General features: G+C 38.1%; 1 protein-coding gene across 4 annotated transcripts in view; it reads left to right on the top strand.

The window, feature by feature from the left end:
* Positions 1-1,702: 1,702 nt before the first annotated feature.
* FMN2 (formin 2) overlaps positions 1,703-20,566 on the top strand; it is a 157,642-nt gene continuing 138,778 nt past the window's right edge. For 2 of the 4 annotated variants that reach the window (XM_040696689.2, NM_001396082.1), the window contains 2 exon segments: positions 14,900-15,072; positions 17,405-19,401. In XM_040696689.2, the coding sequence (XP_040552623.1) occupies positions 17,463-19,401 (1,939 nt within the window). In that variant the 5' untranslated portion in view covers positions 14,900-15,072; positions 17,405-17,462. 4 annotated transcript variants of the gene reach the window in all.

Below are 20,566 nucleotides of genomic sequence, written 5' to 3'. Positions count from 1 at the left end.
TTTTGTCCAATCATTGCACATCTTTCAAGAGAATTTTAAGAGCAAATGACAAGACTTAAACTCTCTAAAACATCAGACAGATCTACAGTGTGGATGCTACGCCACATGGATAGGAGCTCTTACCAAAGCCCTGTCTACTGTATATTCTTGCCATTTCTGTGGAACACAAGCACTGTCACTATGTAGCTTATGTTCTTTCAGCCCAACATTATTGTATCTGAAACAAATACAGATGGACTTGATCATTAAATTAGATCTCCATTAGCTTCTGAACAGAATAATCCAGCAAAGAGTTTGCTAGTAAATGCATTTGCTTCTTTAACTGTCCATACAAAACTAACTCATTTCTGACGAAAGTTGGATGAACTAATGTAAAAATATAATGCTGGCAATATGCCCCAGATTAGGATGTCTGGCATCCTAATGAATATAGACTTGTATTAGACGGCAGATTTTACTACCTGTGTTAGAATGACTGCCCTGTACTACTGCATACACATCAGTTTCTGTCCTCTCCGGTGCGTTGCACATAGATGTGGTTAGTTTTTCATTTGGTCCTCTTTGGGGAGGTACAAGAGCTGTGGGAACCATGATAATGGAGAAAGAGAAAAGCACTATATTACGGACATTCATCATCTGCTTCCCCTTAGGAAAAAGAAGCAAACAAAAAATACTTCAATACTCTTCTTAGTGAATAGTGCAAAGGTTATAAGGATATAATGTGCATTCATTGCTTTAATTCATCTAAATTTAACTGGATTTGAGTTTTTTTTTATCTCCTACTATTTTCATGAGGTGAATTATTGAGATACTTCTGAACAGGTCTGGTAGGCTTCATGAGGTCTTGTTTGTTTGCTTCAAAAGACCACAGTGCAGGAAGGAACCACCTCAGGTGGGAGGAAGTATTAAAATAATTCATGTGGCTTAAGTTTACACAGACAAGAGTCTGTCAGGTGTTTGGAGCCAGTTATCTCTTATGCTGAAATGATTCAGGGACATAGCTATTCCCCTTGGGGTCACCTTCTGAACAAGAGATATCTCCTGAGACTGAAATGAATTGGAAGACAATGGGAGCTAAACTCCTTTGTGTATCCTTTACTGTAATCCTGTGAAACGTAAACCACAAATGTTGTCTTTTCTTTTTTTCCCCCTTAAAACATTAAAATCCTGATGGAGATCTCCCTCAAATCTAAGAGAATAAAACAAAATCCCCTTAGAAAATTGAAAAAGGGGGGTAAAATAAATGCAGAGAGGGTTGGGAATTTACTCTGTAGGTGCTGGTAATACTTTATCATTTTTGTACTCTGGAGTTGAAATTTATCCGATTTAATTTGTCAGAGTCTGACATCTGTATAATGCCAACAAGTCAATTCTCCCTGACTTTCACAAACGTCCTACTTTAGTGAACTTGTAAAGACATGAAAGTCAGGATAGAATGTTGTTCAGTTTACTCCTTAATATACTATATAGCTATGTATTGTGTTACCGTGAACGCTTACATTATGCTGCTGCTCCTCACTAATAACATGCTTACCATATTTCCAGTAACTTTTGTGATAAGCCTTTTAAGCACTGAAATTTCTCAAGGCTTTTATGATATTTTTTTAAACAATGTTCCTGCAAATGTCAGTGGCTGTTAACATCTGAATCAAGCTGTTCCCAGTCCATGTGACTGGAAATGGTGCCCAGAGCAAAAAAAGCCAGACATGCTGACTCTCATGTAAGTGTAGTCTGTTTGGAAAAGTTACCACTGAACACAGGGAGAAGTTGCTGATTCCACATCAGAATACATAGAATACATTCTGGCAGGAAATAAGGTAAGACTGCATGATGACCATTTTAATATTATTATTTTTACTAGAGGTATGTTTTAGAAATGGTCTGACATCTGGGGGAAAACATGATGAGCTGCTAAATCAGGATTCTGGCTGGACACAAGGCTAACTGGCATACATTCCTGGCAGTATCTGAAACACTCCTGGGATTATTTTGGAATTATCTCACAGGAAAGATGGCTGAATTTGGGATTTTAACTTACAGCCACCCCAGGGAGCAGTTCTGAATGGCCTTATGTTTTTAAGAGATTTTTCACTCTCTAAGTAGGAATGCCATGCAGTAACCAGCTGTGCATAAGGGTAAAGGGCATTTATAGCAATGAAAAAGGAAAGAGAAGAACTGAATTCTGTGTATATGTGAATGTGACCAATATGGTGTGTTGTACGTGTAGCAACAAAAACAGAAAAATGTACCAGTCTGATATGACTGGACTAGAAGGAGCTGCAGACATATGCATGCTTTTTCACCTCCAAAAGTGTTAGTATAGCTAAATATATTTCAGACTTAACACATTGACATATGCATGTACTGTCAGAAATTGGAAGGTCTAGGAGCACAGCAGAAAATATGTAACTGAATCACTAACTGCTTATGAAGTTTCTAGTCCAGAGCAGAAAAGATTTTTTTTGTTGTCGTTTAAATAAATAAATAAAAATTGGATCATGCTTAGAGACTCATATGGGTAATCTAAATTTCACCTGATGTTTAGGAATAAGGCATTTTTAAGACCAAGCCCTGGATAGCCTATGACAGTTAAGGTGCATGTAGAGTTAAGATACTATTTTCCAGAATCACAGAATGGATTAAGTTGGAAAGGACCTCTGGAGATCATCTGCTCTAAACTGAAACTTCAGCGAAGGAGTAGCACAAGGGATAGTAACTTCTCCCTAGCCTCCAGCCACCTTTACTTATTGTTAAGTGAAACTATCCAATGTTGCTTGTGTGCTCTGGGCTATGCAGAAATAAACATCTCTGGCAGCACAGCCCTCTCCTTGTACTTCATGGTTGCTTTGAGTCCTAACACTATAGAGAAATCTGTCTAAGCAGTGGCTACAGAATATGTTAATTGCAGTCCTTTATGCTCCATTTCTGTTCTCTTTATCTCCTATCTTGCTTGCAGTGTTTGCTAATGTAGGAGAGGAGAACAGAACAACAAAGTAGCTATTCCATACCTTTGCTTTCATCACAAGAGGTTTGCCGCTTTATCAGCACAATGGGTATGTGCCTATGGAAGTACAGGGCAGAGTGTAGCATGTACCCACGTAGCGCTTCTGTATAATCATGGGACTCAGAGTACCTCTTTGAATGGATGTAGTTTTTGTTTGTTTATTTGTTTGTGGTGGTGGAGGATTCTTTCATTTCTTTCTTCATGAAAGCTTTTTTTCCCTATTCTTTCCTGCACACTTTCAGAAAAATACATGTTCAACTCACTTGACAAAGAATGTTTATACCACGTTTTCCAAACAATCTTTGTTCAGTGTCAAACAATTTGTACTCATCCCAGCTATGTTGCATGTGGATTTTGATTTCAACACAAATCTTCCAAGAAAAACATGATGAGTGTGTTAAACAAATAAACAGCAGATAATGAGGTGTTATAGTAGCTCTTGTTCAGTCTTTCAAGATCGGCAACAGGTCTCCCTCAGATGGATTCTTATCGTTCCTAACTGTTACAAATTTATGAGCTGTCTAGAAATGTCAGAAGGGATAATCTTAGAAAGACAAGAAGCAATACTCTGAGCATTTAAAAATAACCAAGTAGGTAGCTTAGCACATCAGACTCATTTTTTCTATTTGGGATGATGAATGAGGTAACAAAATAAACCTAGTTTCTGCGGATACTTCTTCAAGCACCAGAAACAGTCTGAAGTATATAAAAACAAACAAAACCCACAGACTTTTTAGATAACTGATACCATATAGTCCAGTCACATCTAAGTGCTTGTGGAAACCAGTTGTGCTCAAGAATACAAAATAATTTAGAATCATCTTGTGTTCAAGATTTTATCAAAAAAATATTTTGAATGTAGTTTCAAGTACCCATTAAAAAAAAAAACTTCTAAAAAGCAGTAATCAAGATGAGCTAGGTAAAAAAATACATTTTAATAGTAAGAAAACATGGTTCTGAAATAGTATTGTAATCAATTCTAGTTATTAGAGTTCTTGTTCTCTACATGATTTCTGTTAAGTATTTATGTCTTAACCATCAAAAGGCTACAAGTTAAAAATACCTTTTAAATTCAGCAGTTTTCAAAATACCTCACACCTTCCCCTAATTATTTTTGCAGATAGTTTGCATATGTAGACCTCCTACACCATTTAATTCAATCAAACATAGTTTTGCATTTTGCAGCATAGAAAGAATAGAATTATTTGTTCCATCTAATGTCAATAGATGTTTATGCACTCAGAATTGTCATTCTTATCGAGGCTAAACACCCTACAATGACATCTTCCCATCTGAACATAAAGAAACTCTAAGTTTAATTGTGTAGAATTAGCTTTTCCCCAATTCTTAATTATTACATACTGAAGTTTTCTCCACTTCATTCAATGACTGGGGCTTTTATTGTCTTTCCCATTTTAGCACTACAACTATTTATCCATACCGTAGAGCAGTTTATATGCACGCTATCTTTTTAACCTAAATTTTAAATTATATTCTCTAAAGCTGATTTGACGCATACCCATTATGAAATATTTCAAGGCACTCTTTCCTTTGCACTTATTTTCATAATGAAAGAAAATGTGGAATGAAACATAATCAACAAAGAATCTGAACAGCTAATACTGCACATGATAATTAAAAGAATATACGGAAAACTGTGTAGAGGAAATGGACCTGGGGGTGTTGATTGACGCTAGACTGAACATGAGCCAGCGGTGTGCCCAGGTGGCCAAGAAGGCCAATGGCATCCTGGCTTGTATCAGAAATAGTGTGGCTAGCAGGAATAGGGAAGTAATAGTTCCCCTGTACTCAGCACTGGTGAGGCTGCAGCTCGAGTACTGTGTCCAGTTTTGGGCCCCTCACTGTAAGAAAGATATCGAGGCCCTGGAGCATGTCCAGAGGAGGGCAACAAAGCTGGTGAGGGGTCTGGAGCACAGGCCTTATGAGGAGCGGCTGATGGAGCTGGGATTGTTCAGTCTAGAGAAGAGGAGGCTCAGGGGAGACCTTATTGCTCTCTATAACTACCTGAAGGGAGGTTGTAGTGAGCTGCGGGTCGGCCTCTTCTCTCAGGTGACTAGTGATAGGACTAGAGGGAATGGCTTCAAGCTGCGCCAGAGAAGGTTCAGGCTGGATGTTAGGAAATATTGTTTCTCTGAAAGGGTGGTCAGGCACTGGAATGGGTTGCCTAAAGAGGTGGTGGAGTCACTGACCCTGGAGGTGTTCAAAGAGCATTTGGATGTCGCGTTGAGGGACATGGTTTAGTGAGAACTATTGGTGAAGGGCAAATGGTTGGACTGGATGATCCTGTGGGTCTTTTCCAACCTTAGTGATTCTATGATTTAAGTAGCTTGACGCTTTATCTTTTTGAAAAATATGCAATGTTACATCTCAATATTTGCACAAAGAATACTTTTTTAGGTCACGAGCAAGGTATTTCTATGTATTTTCCGTGCACACCTCCTTCTGAAAACAGCAGGCACGATCTTTTCATTTTCAGGCTATGCCAACTATAGTATCAAGGGCTCTAAGACACAGCTAGAATCAACCCTAACTGAGGGAACAAGGCAGCTGTGACAAGACACATGTATAAATAAGTACATAAATACAGAATACTTGACCAATAGTTTTGCCTCAAGACTTCTCTGAAATTTTCCATACGATTCAAGCTTTAGACGGTAACAAAGGCAATATAATCAATAAATTATTTGGGCTAATGTCAATTTAAAGAACTGCAACTGCTGACAATTATAGGAAATGAATTAAAAATATGTGTTAAAATCTATATACCTACAACGCCCAATCATTTGACTTGTTTTTCATTAGAATATTAAATGCTGCATACTTCTAAACAAAAATTGATTCAAAGCTACTTCTAATTCTTGCCTGTATTATCAGCCTTGAGAACTCTGGTTCAGTGTAATGCAATCTGATTTCCTCTCTGGGACACGGTTGGATTTTTGCATCAGAAGGAGAAATGTCAGACTGCCAATAATGCAAAATTTCACACAGAGACACCGGACTGCTTAGAATCCTCTTAGTGAATCTGAAATATTATGGATTAGTACTGACTCAAGGGGTAAGAAGAAACTTATTTCGGTCTAATCAGATATTGATAATAGTACTGGAAAAAAAATAATGGCATCATAAACAGTCCATAATGGGAATGAATGACAGTAAATTCAGTGAAGTAGAACTGATAAGATTGGGATGAATTGTCTTGGCCTTGGGCACCTCCAGGGATGCAACATCCACAGCTTCTCTGGACAGCCTGTGCAAGGGCCTCACTGCCATCTGAGTAAAGAATTTCCTCTTAAGATCTAACCTAAATCTCCCCTCTTATAATTTAAAGCCATTTAAAACCAATGCCTACCTGACAAGGTACAAATAAGTGCATTTTCTACAAATGTTCGATACTGCTCATTTGTAATTTTCCTTAACCTATACTGAGGTAAAAAAATAAAAAAAAGAATTAAACAATCTCTTGTCTTCTACCATCCTTACAGAGTGCATAGTGCACAGTCAGCTCTTTATCTATATTAGAACTTGTTGTCAATATGGATCCTATGACCAGGATTGCCCTTACATTAGAATATTCCCATTTAGCTAAAGTATCTTGCCTCAAAAGCAATAACAGTAAAGTTTGAAAATAAATCTTAGTACTTCAACACAAATAATAGTGTGTTCCAGTTACTGAGTGGGAAAAGCGCTTTGGTATCTGTTGGCAGCAGCAGTACAGTATACTTTCCTCTACAGTACTTGAGGACTGATGTGTTTCAATGGGAAGAATACATGAGGCTAACATCTAGACCCAAAGTCAAGTCATCCAGGAACTAGAGAGTTCAAGGCAACTCTCCCTTAGGAGGCATTATAGAAAAGACTGATTTGCTATTTGATTTCAATTTTCTTTCTCTAATTCTTCATTTACCTTTTTTTTTACTTCCTTAAAACATTGCATTGCGATTGAGCTTTTTGTGTTGTATTTATCCCACCTATGTGACACACATCCCTGCATGCCCTCTTCTGGGCCTTCATATTGCTTATTGCCCTTCACTTTGAAAATGTTGCCAGATTTAATATTCCTTCATTTCCCACCTTTACACTTACTAAATCAGTACCATATGTACTTATATGACCACTGAATTTTACTAAACTAGGCTGTCTATCTTTTCCACATAAAGAATATTTATTGAACTCATCATTTCTGGAAAGCTAATGATTACTGATATTTGTCAATCAGATGCCACTTCACTGCACTTTTTGAAAAAACTAAAGCAGTGAAAGGCTGGGGAAAGTGACTAAATGTAATTGAGTTAATGAGGTTATCCATGTGAGTCTACTTAGACGGTAAGCTTTCTGTGGTAGGAACACTGCTCTTCTAACGTTTTGCTCAGAGTTTAACACAACTGATCCCAGCTATGAAGGATATGTCTATGAAGAGAAAACACAGACAATATGAGAGTGAGAACACCCTGAATTACAGCATCGAGTTCGACAACACTAAACAATTCTAACAAACAGATAAATTGAACCTCTTTCCTCAGGGCATACATTAATCTTGATAATAGATTTCAGGAATAAATATTCCTGTTGCTTACCTTCACAGTGTATCTTGCAGTGTTGGCCATACAGATCACAGGTAGAGGAATGGTGTTCAACTACATGTACTGCTAGTCCAAATTCTAAAATCATTTTTTTCCTTAAATACTGAACTACTTCAGAAGCCATGAAGTGTCAGATGACAAAGTGAATATTCCATTTAGAAGTCATGAGTTACTCTGGGCCATACTAAAGTAGTCTAACTGTACTTTAGTAATGCTAAAACTTCATACAATAATGCCTCAGGTAATACACTGGCTCAGAAAAGACCATGAGGGTTTTGTTAATTGAACATTTAATCTTTTTCCCCCAGGTGGTGTTTTTTTCCTTGGTGCTGAGTACATTATGTACAAAATAGAAAAATAACTCCTCTTAGGGTAATTCATCTCTCTCTCTTGCTTTTTTTTTTTTTTTATTAACATGTACAAAGAAGATAAACTGCCATACTGACAGTTTACACAAAACTTCTTTAGGTTAAATTTAAGACTACTGCTAAACATTTCAATTGTGTTTATTGAGCATCTTCCCTGAATATAAGTGAAATAGCAATGATGTATCTCATGTCACTTGATGAATGAGGCTGACCAGCTTCAATGTTAGGAAGGGCTTGCTCCATTTTCTAAATGAATTTATGTAAGCTCTTAATATTATGATATTGGCAAGGGTGGGGACAGAGCATAATAAAATGTTAGCTGGAAAATTTCCTTGCCAACTGTTGCATAAATCAGTGCTTTAGTATTACTTCAGATTCCATAACAAATTTCCTAAAGTGCTCTAGACAGTGACATTTTAAGCTCAAATGTTAAAAGAGAAATTAAAACCTTGAGACATGATGCAAAGACTGTCTGAATTATAAATCTCCAAACTGTTTGCTATTTTTTCTCAGAACTGAAGATTGTAGTAGCTAGATATAATTGTTTTAACTCCTTTTCTATATTTTTTTTCTGAATGGAAACTATCTATAAAAAGATAGAGAAATATTTAATAATTTCCTTTCCGCTTTTTATAAAATACTATGAATATTGTGGTAAGGTTTCTTCAAACCTTCCCTTCTGCTGAGTGAAAAGTCATGACTCCTTCAGTCTTTCATCATAGGGCATATTCTCCAGACATTTTATCATAACTGTGGTCTTCCTTTGGATGCTCTCTAGTCTGTTTGCATCTTTTCTGAATTCTAAGGACCAGAATCAGACATAGTATTCCAGGTGTGGCCTGACAAGTGCTGAGTGGGATATTCATATCTCTCTATATCTGCTGGTAATGCACTTGCAGATGCTGCCTAGTATCCAAATTGCCTTTGCTGCAGCAACACACTGCTGTGTCACACCCAGCTTGTTTTCCACCAGGACCTCTAGTTTCCTTTAAACAAGGCTGCTTCCCATCCACACAGTCACTAGCCAGTACTGGGGAATTTGGTTATGTACTCCCAGGCGTGGGAACCTTGTACTTTTCTTTGTTCAACTTTATTTAGTTCTTGCTTACCCACTCTCCCAGCCTGTATCATAAGACGTCTGTCCCTTCTGACATGTGCACCTCACCACCCAGTTTATTGTCATCTGCAAACTTTGTGATGCTGCTTTTCAACCTGACCATCCAGATCACTTATGAAGATGTTAAATAGCATGGAGTTCAGTATTGATCCCTGAGGGACCCTACATGTCCCTCATGCTACCCTGAATAATAAGCAGCTCTGTTTGGATTGTGGCACAGAAAAAAGAATGGATGTCCACACAGCTTTCCCACAAAGGTGAAATGAATCTGCGTGCAGAGAGCCAAAGGAAGTTTTCTAAGCACTGCAGATAAAATAGTTGATTAAAAAGAACGTCTTTTAGATTATCAGTCATATCTTGACAATATTTGAAAGACACAGACATTAATGATTAATAGTGTTAACTGAGTCAGGATATATAAAGAAAAAGTAAAGGTCATTACAGCTATCTGTAGCACTGTGTGAAAGAAACTGATGTTTAGCACTGCGTGCTTCCACTCATTATCAGGTAACAATTAAGAAATTGGAGTGCCTCCTTCCATCATAGCCACAGACGTGAAATTTGGTGCAGTGAAGGTCTTGGATTAAAAGATCAAAAGAGAATTGTGTAATGATATATCATTTAAGGGTAGAAAAGTTAACATACATATGAGAGAATGAGAATGAAAAGTAGAATGAAGAAATGGTCTTGTAGAGGGCACTGAATTAGAAAGTAGCAAAAAATGTAGGACTTCAAAATGATCAACGATTTCAGACAAAGAAATAAATGAAATAAAATTACAGGAGAAGAGATGCTGTTTAGTAGCCAGAAGCAAACCACCTGTCATGTTAAGAACATTCTTGCTCTGCAGATGACCTTAGAGAAATCATGCAACAAAATGAAATATCAAACAAAAAAATATTGGATTCAATGGTGATGATGAAGTTAAAGGAGACTTGTTCAGAATGAGAAGTTCAGCAGGTGAGTTACTATGAGATTAAATACTAGGTACAGTGTAGACACTGAATTGAGGTAGAAAGATGTGAGAATAAATAAGATTGACATCAGGTACAGTGATCAGGTATAGTAATGTGGCAAAATTTTAACTTGCTCTCGCTCATAGGAGAGACTTCTAATCCCTAACTAGATCACACTAGGTGCTCTAGGCATTTATCCCTATAAAAGCTGTAGTTAATTGATGGCCTCTATGTATGGTATAACAGAATACAAAAACATCATCAACTTAATTGTATGTCGTGACCTTTTTCAGGGCTTCTGTGTTATTCAGCAGCATCTATATTCTTTTGTCTTACTCTAGTCAAATACATTGCCAGTTGTTCATCTATAGGGCACTAGATTTACAGAGACAATCAGCATCAGAACTCAGCTTATTATAACCATTCAGCTGACAATAGGAAAGCCATGTTAACCACAAAAACAGTAGTAATTTACTGTGCTAATTAGTCTTTGAGAGCCTATCATCAAGCAGTAATCTAGTACACGCAACATAAGTTGTGTATTGAACTCAGCTGATGTGTACATTATACTGTAGCTATCTTAGAGTAAATAAGTCTTACCTGAATACTTCAGCCCAGGACTGAAGGCATATCATATGAATACTTCAGGCAGTCAAGACTGTTGGAAATAAGAAACTACTGTAGTTAGATGGATTTGTAGCCTGGCTGATGCCTTGTGATTCTGTGGCTGATTATGTGCTACTGTCCCCCATGATGTCTGCTTTATTATGCTGCAGGTAACAGCATAGCAAATGAAAAATATACTTGAATACAGAACAAGTTAATTGCATCAGTAACAAAATACAGTTGAGGTACTTGGAGGGATAATCACAATATAAGTCTGCATGTGTCTTCTGCATGGGAACTTAGTGAAAAGAGCTAGTTTTCTGAAGAAGTGACTCGACCTAGGAAACTGGGTGTGGCTATGCAGTATTATAGCTAGCCTTTTTTCTATATAAGAAACTGGAAAGAATAGCTCTCACTGTCTTGCATTGGGTTTGACTAATTCTCCTTACTTTCCTGGTCTCTTTTCCCATAATATTGAACTATATAAACACTTAAGAACAACTAAGTCTGCAAATGTATGTACAGGGCAAGGATTTTTACTAAGGAGGGGCCACAGCTCAGCCAACCAATCCTGAAAGAGAACACTGCCCACTGTGCATCAGCAACACATAGCAGAATATATGTCAGAAACTGTATCTATCCATATAATTCTCTGAAATAGCTTCCCCTGCCCTCTGTTTATGGGATGAATATGAATCATTATAACTGCAATAACAATTTCACTTTGAGCTGTACAGTGGAGACACAAAAATGGCAGAAATTTTATCACTCTTTGTGATCATCATGTGACAACGGCAAAGGACCAGAGTCAGAGGAATTAAAACCACATGACACATATAACACCAGTGTTTGTTTAGTGTTCTCAGAGTTCCTGTCTTTTTTGTCCCTTTAGTGCTTATTTTTTGTTGTGTCAGATGCTGGCTGACAATTTTAGTTTCAGTACACTCTGGTCACTCCAGCTGCAAAGATCTTCATCCTATGAACTCCTAAATAGATGGAGACATTCACATCTGTTAGTTAGGTACTATTGCCTTATGAGTTTGATATAATGAAGTAAGACAAAGCCTAGGAAAGAGTCATTTTTCTGCATCTTACTATGCTGGACTCATTTTGTCCCAAATCTAGTTATGGAAATACTATCAAAAATGCATTCTATTTACTAAATGTATTTGATACATGCACATATGTATGTATATGTCTACAGCAGAACAGGAGTGGACATCTGAAAGAAGAGGGCAAAAAAATGAAGTCAATCTCCACAGATTTTTTCTTTAAAGTCACTGGCTGAAATCTTTAAGAACAGAGAGAAGGATCCTAGGAAAAGAATTACCTTTGTCAACTTTTCCTTCAGACTAGTAAGTACTTATAGGAGAAAAGATAAAGTTAGAGCACTTAGTATTAAAGTAAATCCCTTGCTTCCTGCAGAAAAGGACTAGGCTCAAAATTAGCCATTGTTTCATGGTATTTTGGGCTCTCTGCAGGCAAAAATGTCCACTGATACGATCAAAGTCCACATTTTTCAACCCTGTCATTAAGTACTCTGGGAGTAGTCCAACAAAACCAAAAAGACAATACATAATTTTCTGCTTGATTTAACAGAATATGTTCTTCTCTGAGGAATGAAAATGAGGAGGCCCAGTTTCCTACAGACTTGTATTCTTTGTTCCTCTCTCTGCCCTCTAGTACAATAAATCCCTTCTGCTCTCATTTTTCGCTATAAAGATGTGCTTATGGTAAGTAATCTTAAACTATGTGAATCCTTCTTGATCAACCCAAATACTGATTCTCTGTGTGTGTGATTTTGGCAGGAATTTAATGATTTTCATCTAAAAACTTGGTTGACGTTTTTTACTGTGCTCAAAAGCTATTGAGAGGTCTGAAGAAACACACTTTGCATAAATTTTACTCTCTTAGAAAATAAAACCCACAACTTAGATTCTTGATTCTGACTGTACTCTACAATGGTTTAAATGGTAAGAACTTACACACAAAGCAAATTAAATGCAACAGTATAGAATACATCATGAAAAGTGAATCAGCTGGCCAGGCTATCAAACAAGTACAGTTATGAGCAAATGCCTGCTGGCTGATTGCATTTAATACAGAATTTGTCTGAAAAGGACTTTGTGCAAACAAAAGTGGGGACTGTGCCACAAGATGCCTCCATTTTTCAGAGTACAATAGATTGGGGATCAAAATAGACCTTCACACTTTCCTTTGGAGCAATTCTATGATTCTATGATTTGGTTACAAAATGAGTGTAGCATCTTGTGCTCCATATTCAGGAGTCCCTGGATGCAGTGTCTGCAAAAACCTGGATTTTCAGAGGCTGCTTCTGTGACCTGACCCTGACCTGCAGCATATATATCTCTGGAATGCTGGCAGGGTTTTGTGTGCAGCTGCTCAGCCAACTCGTCCTCCCTAAGTAGCTGTGGAAGGTTCTGTACAGCTCTTATGCTATATTTTACACTAAAACAGAAGTTAGGTTGTGGTAATATTAGAGAAAAATAATAAAATAGCTTGCTGAAAAGCATATGCTTTTTGCTGTGCTAAGCTGGTCATATTTTTAAATAAAAAAAAGAAAACACTGCTTCACTATGTATAAATACATTATTGCATTTATGTGAGGAATAAAGGACGTTCAATGCTTCAAAAAGGTTTTGGCTTCTAACCAGTGTGCAAACTGCAGCATATTTGGCAAGCATTGCATTGCTGGAGATCCTGTCTCTCCAGATACGTTAATTTGCAATGTTAGTTCTTGCTACTTAGATATTTTGCAGGAGAAAGCTGAGCACTGTGTTTGTGCTTTGAAAATCCTCCTCATCATTTTCTCATGCACCTAACAAAAACTCCTCCAAGGCAAGATAAATGCTTCAATTTGATCATTGCCTTTTGGATTCAAGCTCCTTATATGAGAAATTTTTCAATATGTAAAACAGTTGACTGATTTCTACTTAATAGAAATACAATGGTAGAAAAAGAAATCATAAGGCGTGATTTCATACTGCTCAGATGCATATTAACCAACTTCATCTCTAGCCACTGTGGTCTCATAACCCACATCATATTTCCTCATCTCCTGACAGTCTTCAGTGCTTGCGAGTAGAAAAGGGGAAGTAAGCCTGCTTGAATTTGTCAAGTTGTAAAAGAGAATTCTGCCTAGATCTGAAAGAGTTGGGGGCAAGTGGGCAGGACATTATTTTCAACTGCACTAGCACAAAACATTACTTTGGCAGTATGAGAGTGCAACGGTAACTAATATCTTCTGGGAAGATAACATTTCCAGAACAGGATAGAGGAAGGCTAGAAGAGCCCTGATGCCAGGGGAGAAAAGTCCAGCTTTTTGCTTGCAGTTCGGCCAGAAGTACTTGAGCATGGTGAGTGTGTCCACACCCTGTAGCAGTCAGCAGTGGCTCTCATCATGGCTGTCTTACGCTCTGCCTGTTGTCGTTGCCACTATCCTCTTCTGTACTGTCAGTGGCAACCCAGTACTTGCCTGTGGCCTTGGAAAAGAAGATCTCTCTCTCTCTAGATCATCTGTGCCCCGGGTCTGCATGTTGTGGCTTAACTCCACCAAAGCACCTGTCTTGGGCTGCAGCAGCCTCTCGCCACCCAGCTGCTGAGTTTGCCCAGCAAGCAGAAGGACACAGACATCGTATGTGCATATGTACATGGCCTCTTGGAAGGACTGGTCTGTGGCTCCCTTTCTCTGGGGTTGTGCTGTAAAGCCTAACCCTCTTTTAGCAGCTCAGCCCTGCCAGCCACAGCCATGGCAATGCCATGTATAGGTTAACTGCAGCAATGAGGCATTATTATCTTTACTTCTTGGGCACTTAAATGACAATACGCACTTGACAATTACTACAGTGGTAAAATAGAAGATTACAGCCAATAAATTATGGTAAAAATGGAGAGAGCTCTCACGTTCAGCTGCTGTTTGTTCCAAGAAATCTCCATCTCACCAGTGTGAGCTCAACTAGGCACATCTCTACCTCCCTAAGGCAGACTGTTTCTGCTGGGCCAGGAATATCAGGATGTTTGTGAATAATCAGGGCTTTTTGTGAGAAATTTCAGAGGAAATTTCCTCTTGTGGTCCCAGGCCTCCACAGTTTTGCCATTCTGAAGAACCTCTCTGCCTTGGCTGTGCTCCAGGAGGGCCCAGGCCTGTGCCCAGGTGGGGGCAATCAGTGCTGCCAAAAGCCCTGACCTGCCCTCCTATTCCCTTCCTCTCCTCCACAGACCAGCTCACAGCAGGGCTGGTAGGGAAGGTGGGTAGTGCTGTGGGTATTCAGAGGAGGCTGCAGTTGATGGAAATTCCTGTTATAAAAATAATTTTGTCTTCTAGCAGCTGTTTCCTTTTCTAAGTGGAATGTGTCCATGTGGAACTGCCTAAGAGTGAAAGGATAATGCATCTTGAACTGTAAGTTGCAAACCTCTGTTTTTAGTATCTCTCAATGTTTACAGAACTATCTCAGGCCTATGCTTGTTATCTTGATTCTACAATTTTTGAAAAGCTGCTAACGTTAAATACTAAATGAAGTAGGCAGGCTCGAGGACCAACATAAGTTACTTGCTGATAGTCTATAACATGCTACAAACAACTTCTAGTTACTCCTAAAAATGAGGTTTCCTTCTTGCACACATTTTTCATCATTTTCTGCCTTTCTATGGACTTTTTTTCTTTTTTCCTTTTTTCTCTGCTGTTGAATGTTGATTATGTTCTTAGTTTTTCAAATGTAGCTTATGCTAATGCCAAAATGTTCTGATTGCTACTGTCATTTATAGTATTATGTTTCTCTATGGAAGTTGAAGACTCCTGATGGGGGGAAGGGGGGGGGAACAACAAAAAACAAAGCCTAAAGTATTAACATCAGTACTAATGGAAAATGGTTTAGAGAAGAAGAAAGGAAAGGGAATAACTTCAGAATATCTCACTAAAATTTCCCTTATATGTTAAGTCTGCAGTTTCTTCTGTACTGTGTTAATTTTGTGCAGTTTGTTGTAGGATAAGAGTTTTTAAATGGATTTGAGAAGCTATGATAATTCAGGTGTGATTAAGAATGAAAACAAGGGGAAAAATCTCAGTTACATCAGAGTAGAATTCTACTACCATGGTTCCTTCGAACTGTACATTAGGTAGTTAGTTCCCCCATCTTCAAATGAACTACATTACCTGAGCTTTTGAAGCCTTTTTGCAAGTCTGTATTAATGCCATAAAAAATAAAATATTCTGACAAAATAGAAGCTAAGTAAGATAACAAAAAACAAAGGCAGGAATGGAGTCAGAAAGCAAAATACTCTGAAGTGTTGTTGTTGTGGGCTTTGCTACGCTAGCTTTTGCTAGAATATTTTTCAATTATGTGGATAAGTGAAAAGTAAATAAATAAATTAATTAAAGAGTCAGCGTCACCTGGCCTGGTTAAAACTCTTGAGTCCTTGAGTACAGAGGATTTGTGGTGCCTGAGCCATAGGCACCTCAGGACATGGCTTGCAGCAGAACAGTAAATGAATAAAAAGCACAAGAAAAAACTTATGATGGTTCAGAACAACTTACCTATGTTTGTTATTGTCAATGCTATTCTTTCCAAACTGAATAAGCGGTAGTTATTTAGCAATGACTTTGAGGAGGAAAAACTGGTGGAGGTGGTACTTATGATGTTTGTTTGTTGGTTTGATGTGAATGTAAATATATAAATTGTGAAATGTAAGTATGTATACATTTATTATTATTTAACATATCTAGACTGAAGAAAGCAAGTAAAACCTCAGGTAGGAGAATTATATCAAATATAATTTGTCAAGGTTGTAGGATGCATTTCCCTGGAATTATGTTATTTTAAGAAATCCATTATGGAATGAAAACTGTTGATAAAGAAGCTCAGAAGTATAAGGGATATATAAGTTCTTCACAGAAAGTTTATCTAAAAGGCTAAGCAGTTTACATAAATGAATCTAATCTGTTTTTGGCTGGGTTTGAACAAAGATACTGAACTGATCTAACTCGTTAATTCAGTATCTTATACTTTTGTTTCTGTTGGAGGTATTTTAAATCTAAATTTCAAAAAGGGAAGAGAATATCTGTCTGGAAGTTCAAGAAGTGTAGTTATGAAGTATGGATATTAATACATCTAAACCAAAAATGGTGGAAAAGAGGACTTCAGCACAAGTTTCCAAAATAGTTATCAAGTAACAGCGTTCAAATCAATTATTAAATATAGAGAATGAAATAGAAAAATGCTTTCCTTAGTTGCACTTGAATGGTGCTATTTTTGTTGTTGTTTGTTTTTTCTTGTTTCATGCCAGATGTTCTTATCAGGAAAAACAATGATGGTATGTTTTAGTATTAATGAGTTGAATCTCCTGATAATAATAGTATATGTACCTTCTCAGCATACAAATTGTGGGAAGTTTTTAAATATAGTGTGATTACCAAAATGTGTTGAATTTTAAGTGTATCTCCTTACACTTTCTATTCTGTACACTTTCTGAAGAACTTTCTGTTTATTATCTTTATTATATCTACTTTCAGAATGATTCTCCTTTTAAAATTAATTTTCATGTTTCGGTGACCTTTAAAAAGTAAACATGTATATCACCAGAGATACTGCCTCATCTGCCAAAATAGCACATGCTTAAACAACTTATAAATACTATGATAACTCAGTAGTTTATATTTACATGTTTATTAGTTTATTCATTTGGTCAATTGAGGAGCAATTAAAGTACCTTTACTTTTTTTTTTCCTGCTCCAGGAATGAGAGCATTGAAGTCCAGCAATTATCAGTGATTTGGTGACACGCAGAACTTGCAATGCAGGCAATAAAAACCGTGGAAAAAGAAGTGACTTTTATAAAAGAAACACTTTTCACAGAATCCTTCCTAAAGAAACAGGAGTGCAGCAGAAGCCCAGAGAGTAGGCAGCTCTGTGAGCAGCAGCCATTGGAAGGAGCTGTCTGCAGCTCGCAGTGCTGTACTGAGCATGTCCCAGCGGAGCCCAGTGCAAGCAGCACATTATGCAAAAAGGCAGCTCTAGCAGATGGGAGAGAGGCACAGCAAGCATTTGCTTCACTTGCATCACCACCGCTTGAAAACAAACCTGGATTGCTAGAGGGGATCTTGCCGGCAGGCCAAGGGAGAGAAACCCGGGAGCATGGCTTGATTACTGAAGGTGCTGCGTTGCGAAAAATCATGGGGAATCAAGATGGGAAGCTAAAGAAAAATGCAGGTGATGTGCATGAAGGAGGAGAGGATGCCTCTGGGCCGAAGGATACAGATGGCACAAAGAAGGTATCGGGAAGCAAAAAGGGACTGGGGAAGCATGCAAAAGGAAGCGAATCTGGTAAAAAGAAAGGTAAATCAGATTCGAGAGCCTCTGTGTTTTCAAATTTGAGGATTAGAAAAAATCTGTCCAAGGCTAAAGATGGGAATAGTAGTTCAAGGGAGGATGTTTTGGAAAGTCAGGCCTTGCCAGCCGGAGAGCTGGACAGTACTCATTCGATCATTACCAAAACTCCAGATATAAGCATCTCTGCAGATGAAGGGGGTCTTTCTGATACAGATGCTGAACATTTTGAAATCAGAAATGAAACTGTCCCAGTTGCTGCAGAGACACAGGATGGACAAAGGACCAGCTCTGGCTCTGATACGGATATATACAGTTTCCATTCAGCCACAGAACAAGAGGATTTGCTTTCTGATATCCAGCAAGCTATTAGACTGCAGCAGCAGCAGCAGGGGGCAATTAACATTGGAACGGAGGACCTTGTCACCAAAACAATGGGCCGACACATGGCTAATTCGCAAGCAGCCCCTTTGGATTTTGAACGGTTTCTTTCAGTAACCACCGCTGACAAAGAGAGTAGCCCCGACGCTGTGGAGGCTTTTCCAGCAGTATCTGAAATTGCAGAAGACGTTCCTGTTTCCTGTGCAACTGAACGTGAACAGAAAGAAGCGGTAAATGGAACAGGCTCTCCTGGTAACGGTTTATTTGAACCACAAGAACGTAAGCAATTGCCTGAGGAACAGCTCACTGCTGGAGTGGACGCTGTAGCTTGTGAGCTAGAAGGTGATTTAAATAGAACTGAGATAGAAAATGGGTCTGAGGCACGCAGCTCCACAATACATCCTCCAACCTCAGCAGCGGATTCTGAGGCTAAAATTGCTGAAGTGCAGGCTGTTGATTTCCAAGGTTCAGTAACAGAGGATGGTGCTTCAGATGTAGGCCGAGATTATGCTGCTGGGACTCAGGAAGGGAAACGCACTCCATCAGCCAGTCAAGAGGACTTGCATAATGGTTTATCTATGGAAATGAAAAATGGCATTTTACCCTCTGAAGGAACAGCAGGAAGTCCAATGTTTGGCTCCCGATGCTTTAAGCCCTATCTAATTAATCCTTGTTACATCAAAACCACAACTAGGCAACTGAGTTCTCCCAACCATTCACCTTCTCCCTCCCCATCTCAGAGCCCGCTTTTTACAAGGAGACAAGAGTCCTTCCACAAAAAAGAAAAAGTTCCTATTAAGAAGCAGAGGTCTGCTAGTTTGGCTGGTTTATTTAGCCGTTCAGCAGACTGGACAGAAGAAGTATCTAAACACAAAAGTGAGATAACACAGAAGGTGGGCTCTGCAGGCTACTTGGAGCATAAGGGGTTTAGTGAGAAATTTCAAACAGAAAGAGTGCCTTTGACTCATTCAAGAAAGTCCTCAGGGGTGCAAGCTTCTACAGAGGCATTTCCCAATGTCTTTTCAGGTGAGTGACATGTACTAAGATTGTTTTTTTTTTTCCTGCAGTCTTTGAAAATGTATTTAAAGTACTTGAATTCAGTCCTTTGTATGTACTGTTGTCTTTACTTGTAGTGAAAGTTTTAAAATGGAAGGCCTGGTCTAACAAACTCTCACATTTTATTAATGAGAATAGCCTCTCTGTATTCAGTGTCAGCCAGGCAATAGTGCCAGTCAAGGAAGTGCGTAACTCTTTGAAGTTTTTCTTTTTTTCCCTTTTTTTTAAATTCTTTGTCTACATCCTGTTGAAAAAGGCTGGATGCCTTAAGTTATTCTTGTTGAGAAATGCCAAGAGCTGCACTGTTTGAAGCAGATAAGCTCACAGCTTTAAATGGGTCTTTCAGATCTGAAGCTTTCTGTAACTGTGAAGCTATCTATATATGTGAGCTTGTTTAGGGTTTTCTTGTTTGGTGTAAAATATTTATGGTATATATCAAAATTATTGTAGTATATATGAGAGCTGCACCTGGTATAAGTCTGATGCAATCTAGTATAAAAAGGAAAGAGGCATGCAAGCAGATATAGACAGTGCTACAGGAAAGAACTAATTTCTCCTTCAGAAGGGAAAGGGGGGAGAAAAAATGTTCATGGCTTTAAAAGGCTGCATAAAATGGAGAAGAGAAAGAGTTAATTTTGGTAGCTCTGATTAGCTGTTGTTGAAGTTGCATATGGGACTCATTCAGGAAAGCACTCTTTTTACCTTGTCTGTTGGGCAACTTGCACCTTGTCACAAAGGCATAGAAACACAGAGTCTAGAAATGAAACAAAGTGTAGGAAAATATGCACACTATTGGGTTTTATTTGTTTTTTCTTTCCTCCATCTTCAAATTCTATACAAAACCTAAGGCATGTACAAATAGAGAAGGCCTCTGTCACATATGAGGTATATACACAGGAATTTTAGCAACATATTCCATTTCCTTTTTACTTAGGAAAACTGTAAATCTAATACAGGTGTCCTACAAACATCTGTTACAAGATTAAAGCAGTTGCATCTATAAATCACTGTTCAGGTTTATTTTGAATGGGTCTGTTTTAGGCGCATGAGCACAATAACTATGTACATACCAGTGATGTTTGAGAAAATGGGATGAGAATCTTCCTTTTTCATAAAAATAAAAACTAGTGTGATC

The sequence above is a fragment of the Gallus gallus genome, chromosome 3 (assembly GCF_016699485.2).
Source record: "Gallus gallus isolate bGalGal1 chromosome 3, bGalGal1.mat.broiler.GRCg7b, whole genome shotgun sequence".
In the NCBI taxonomy this organism is placed as follows: Eukaryota; Metazoa; Chordata; class Aves; order Galliformes; family Phasianidae; genus Gallus; species Gallus gallus.
This window is presented reverse-complemented; position numbering and strand designations above follow the sequence as displayed.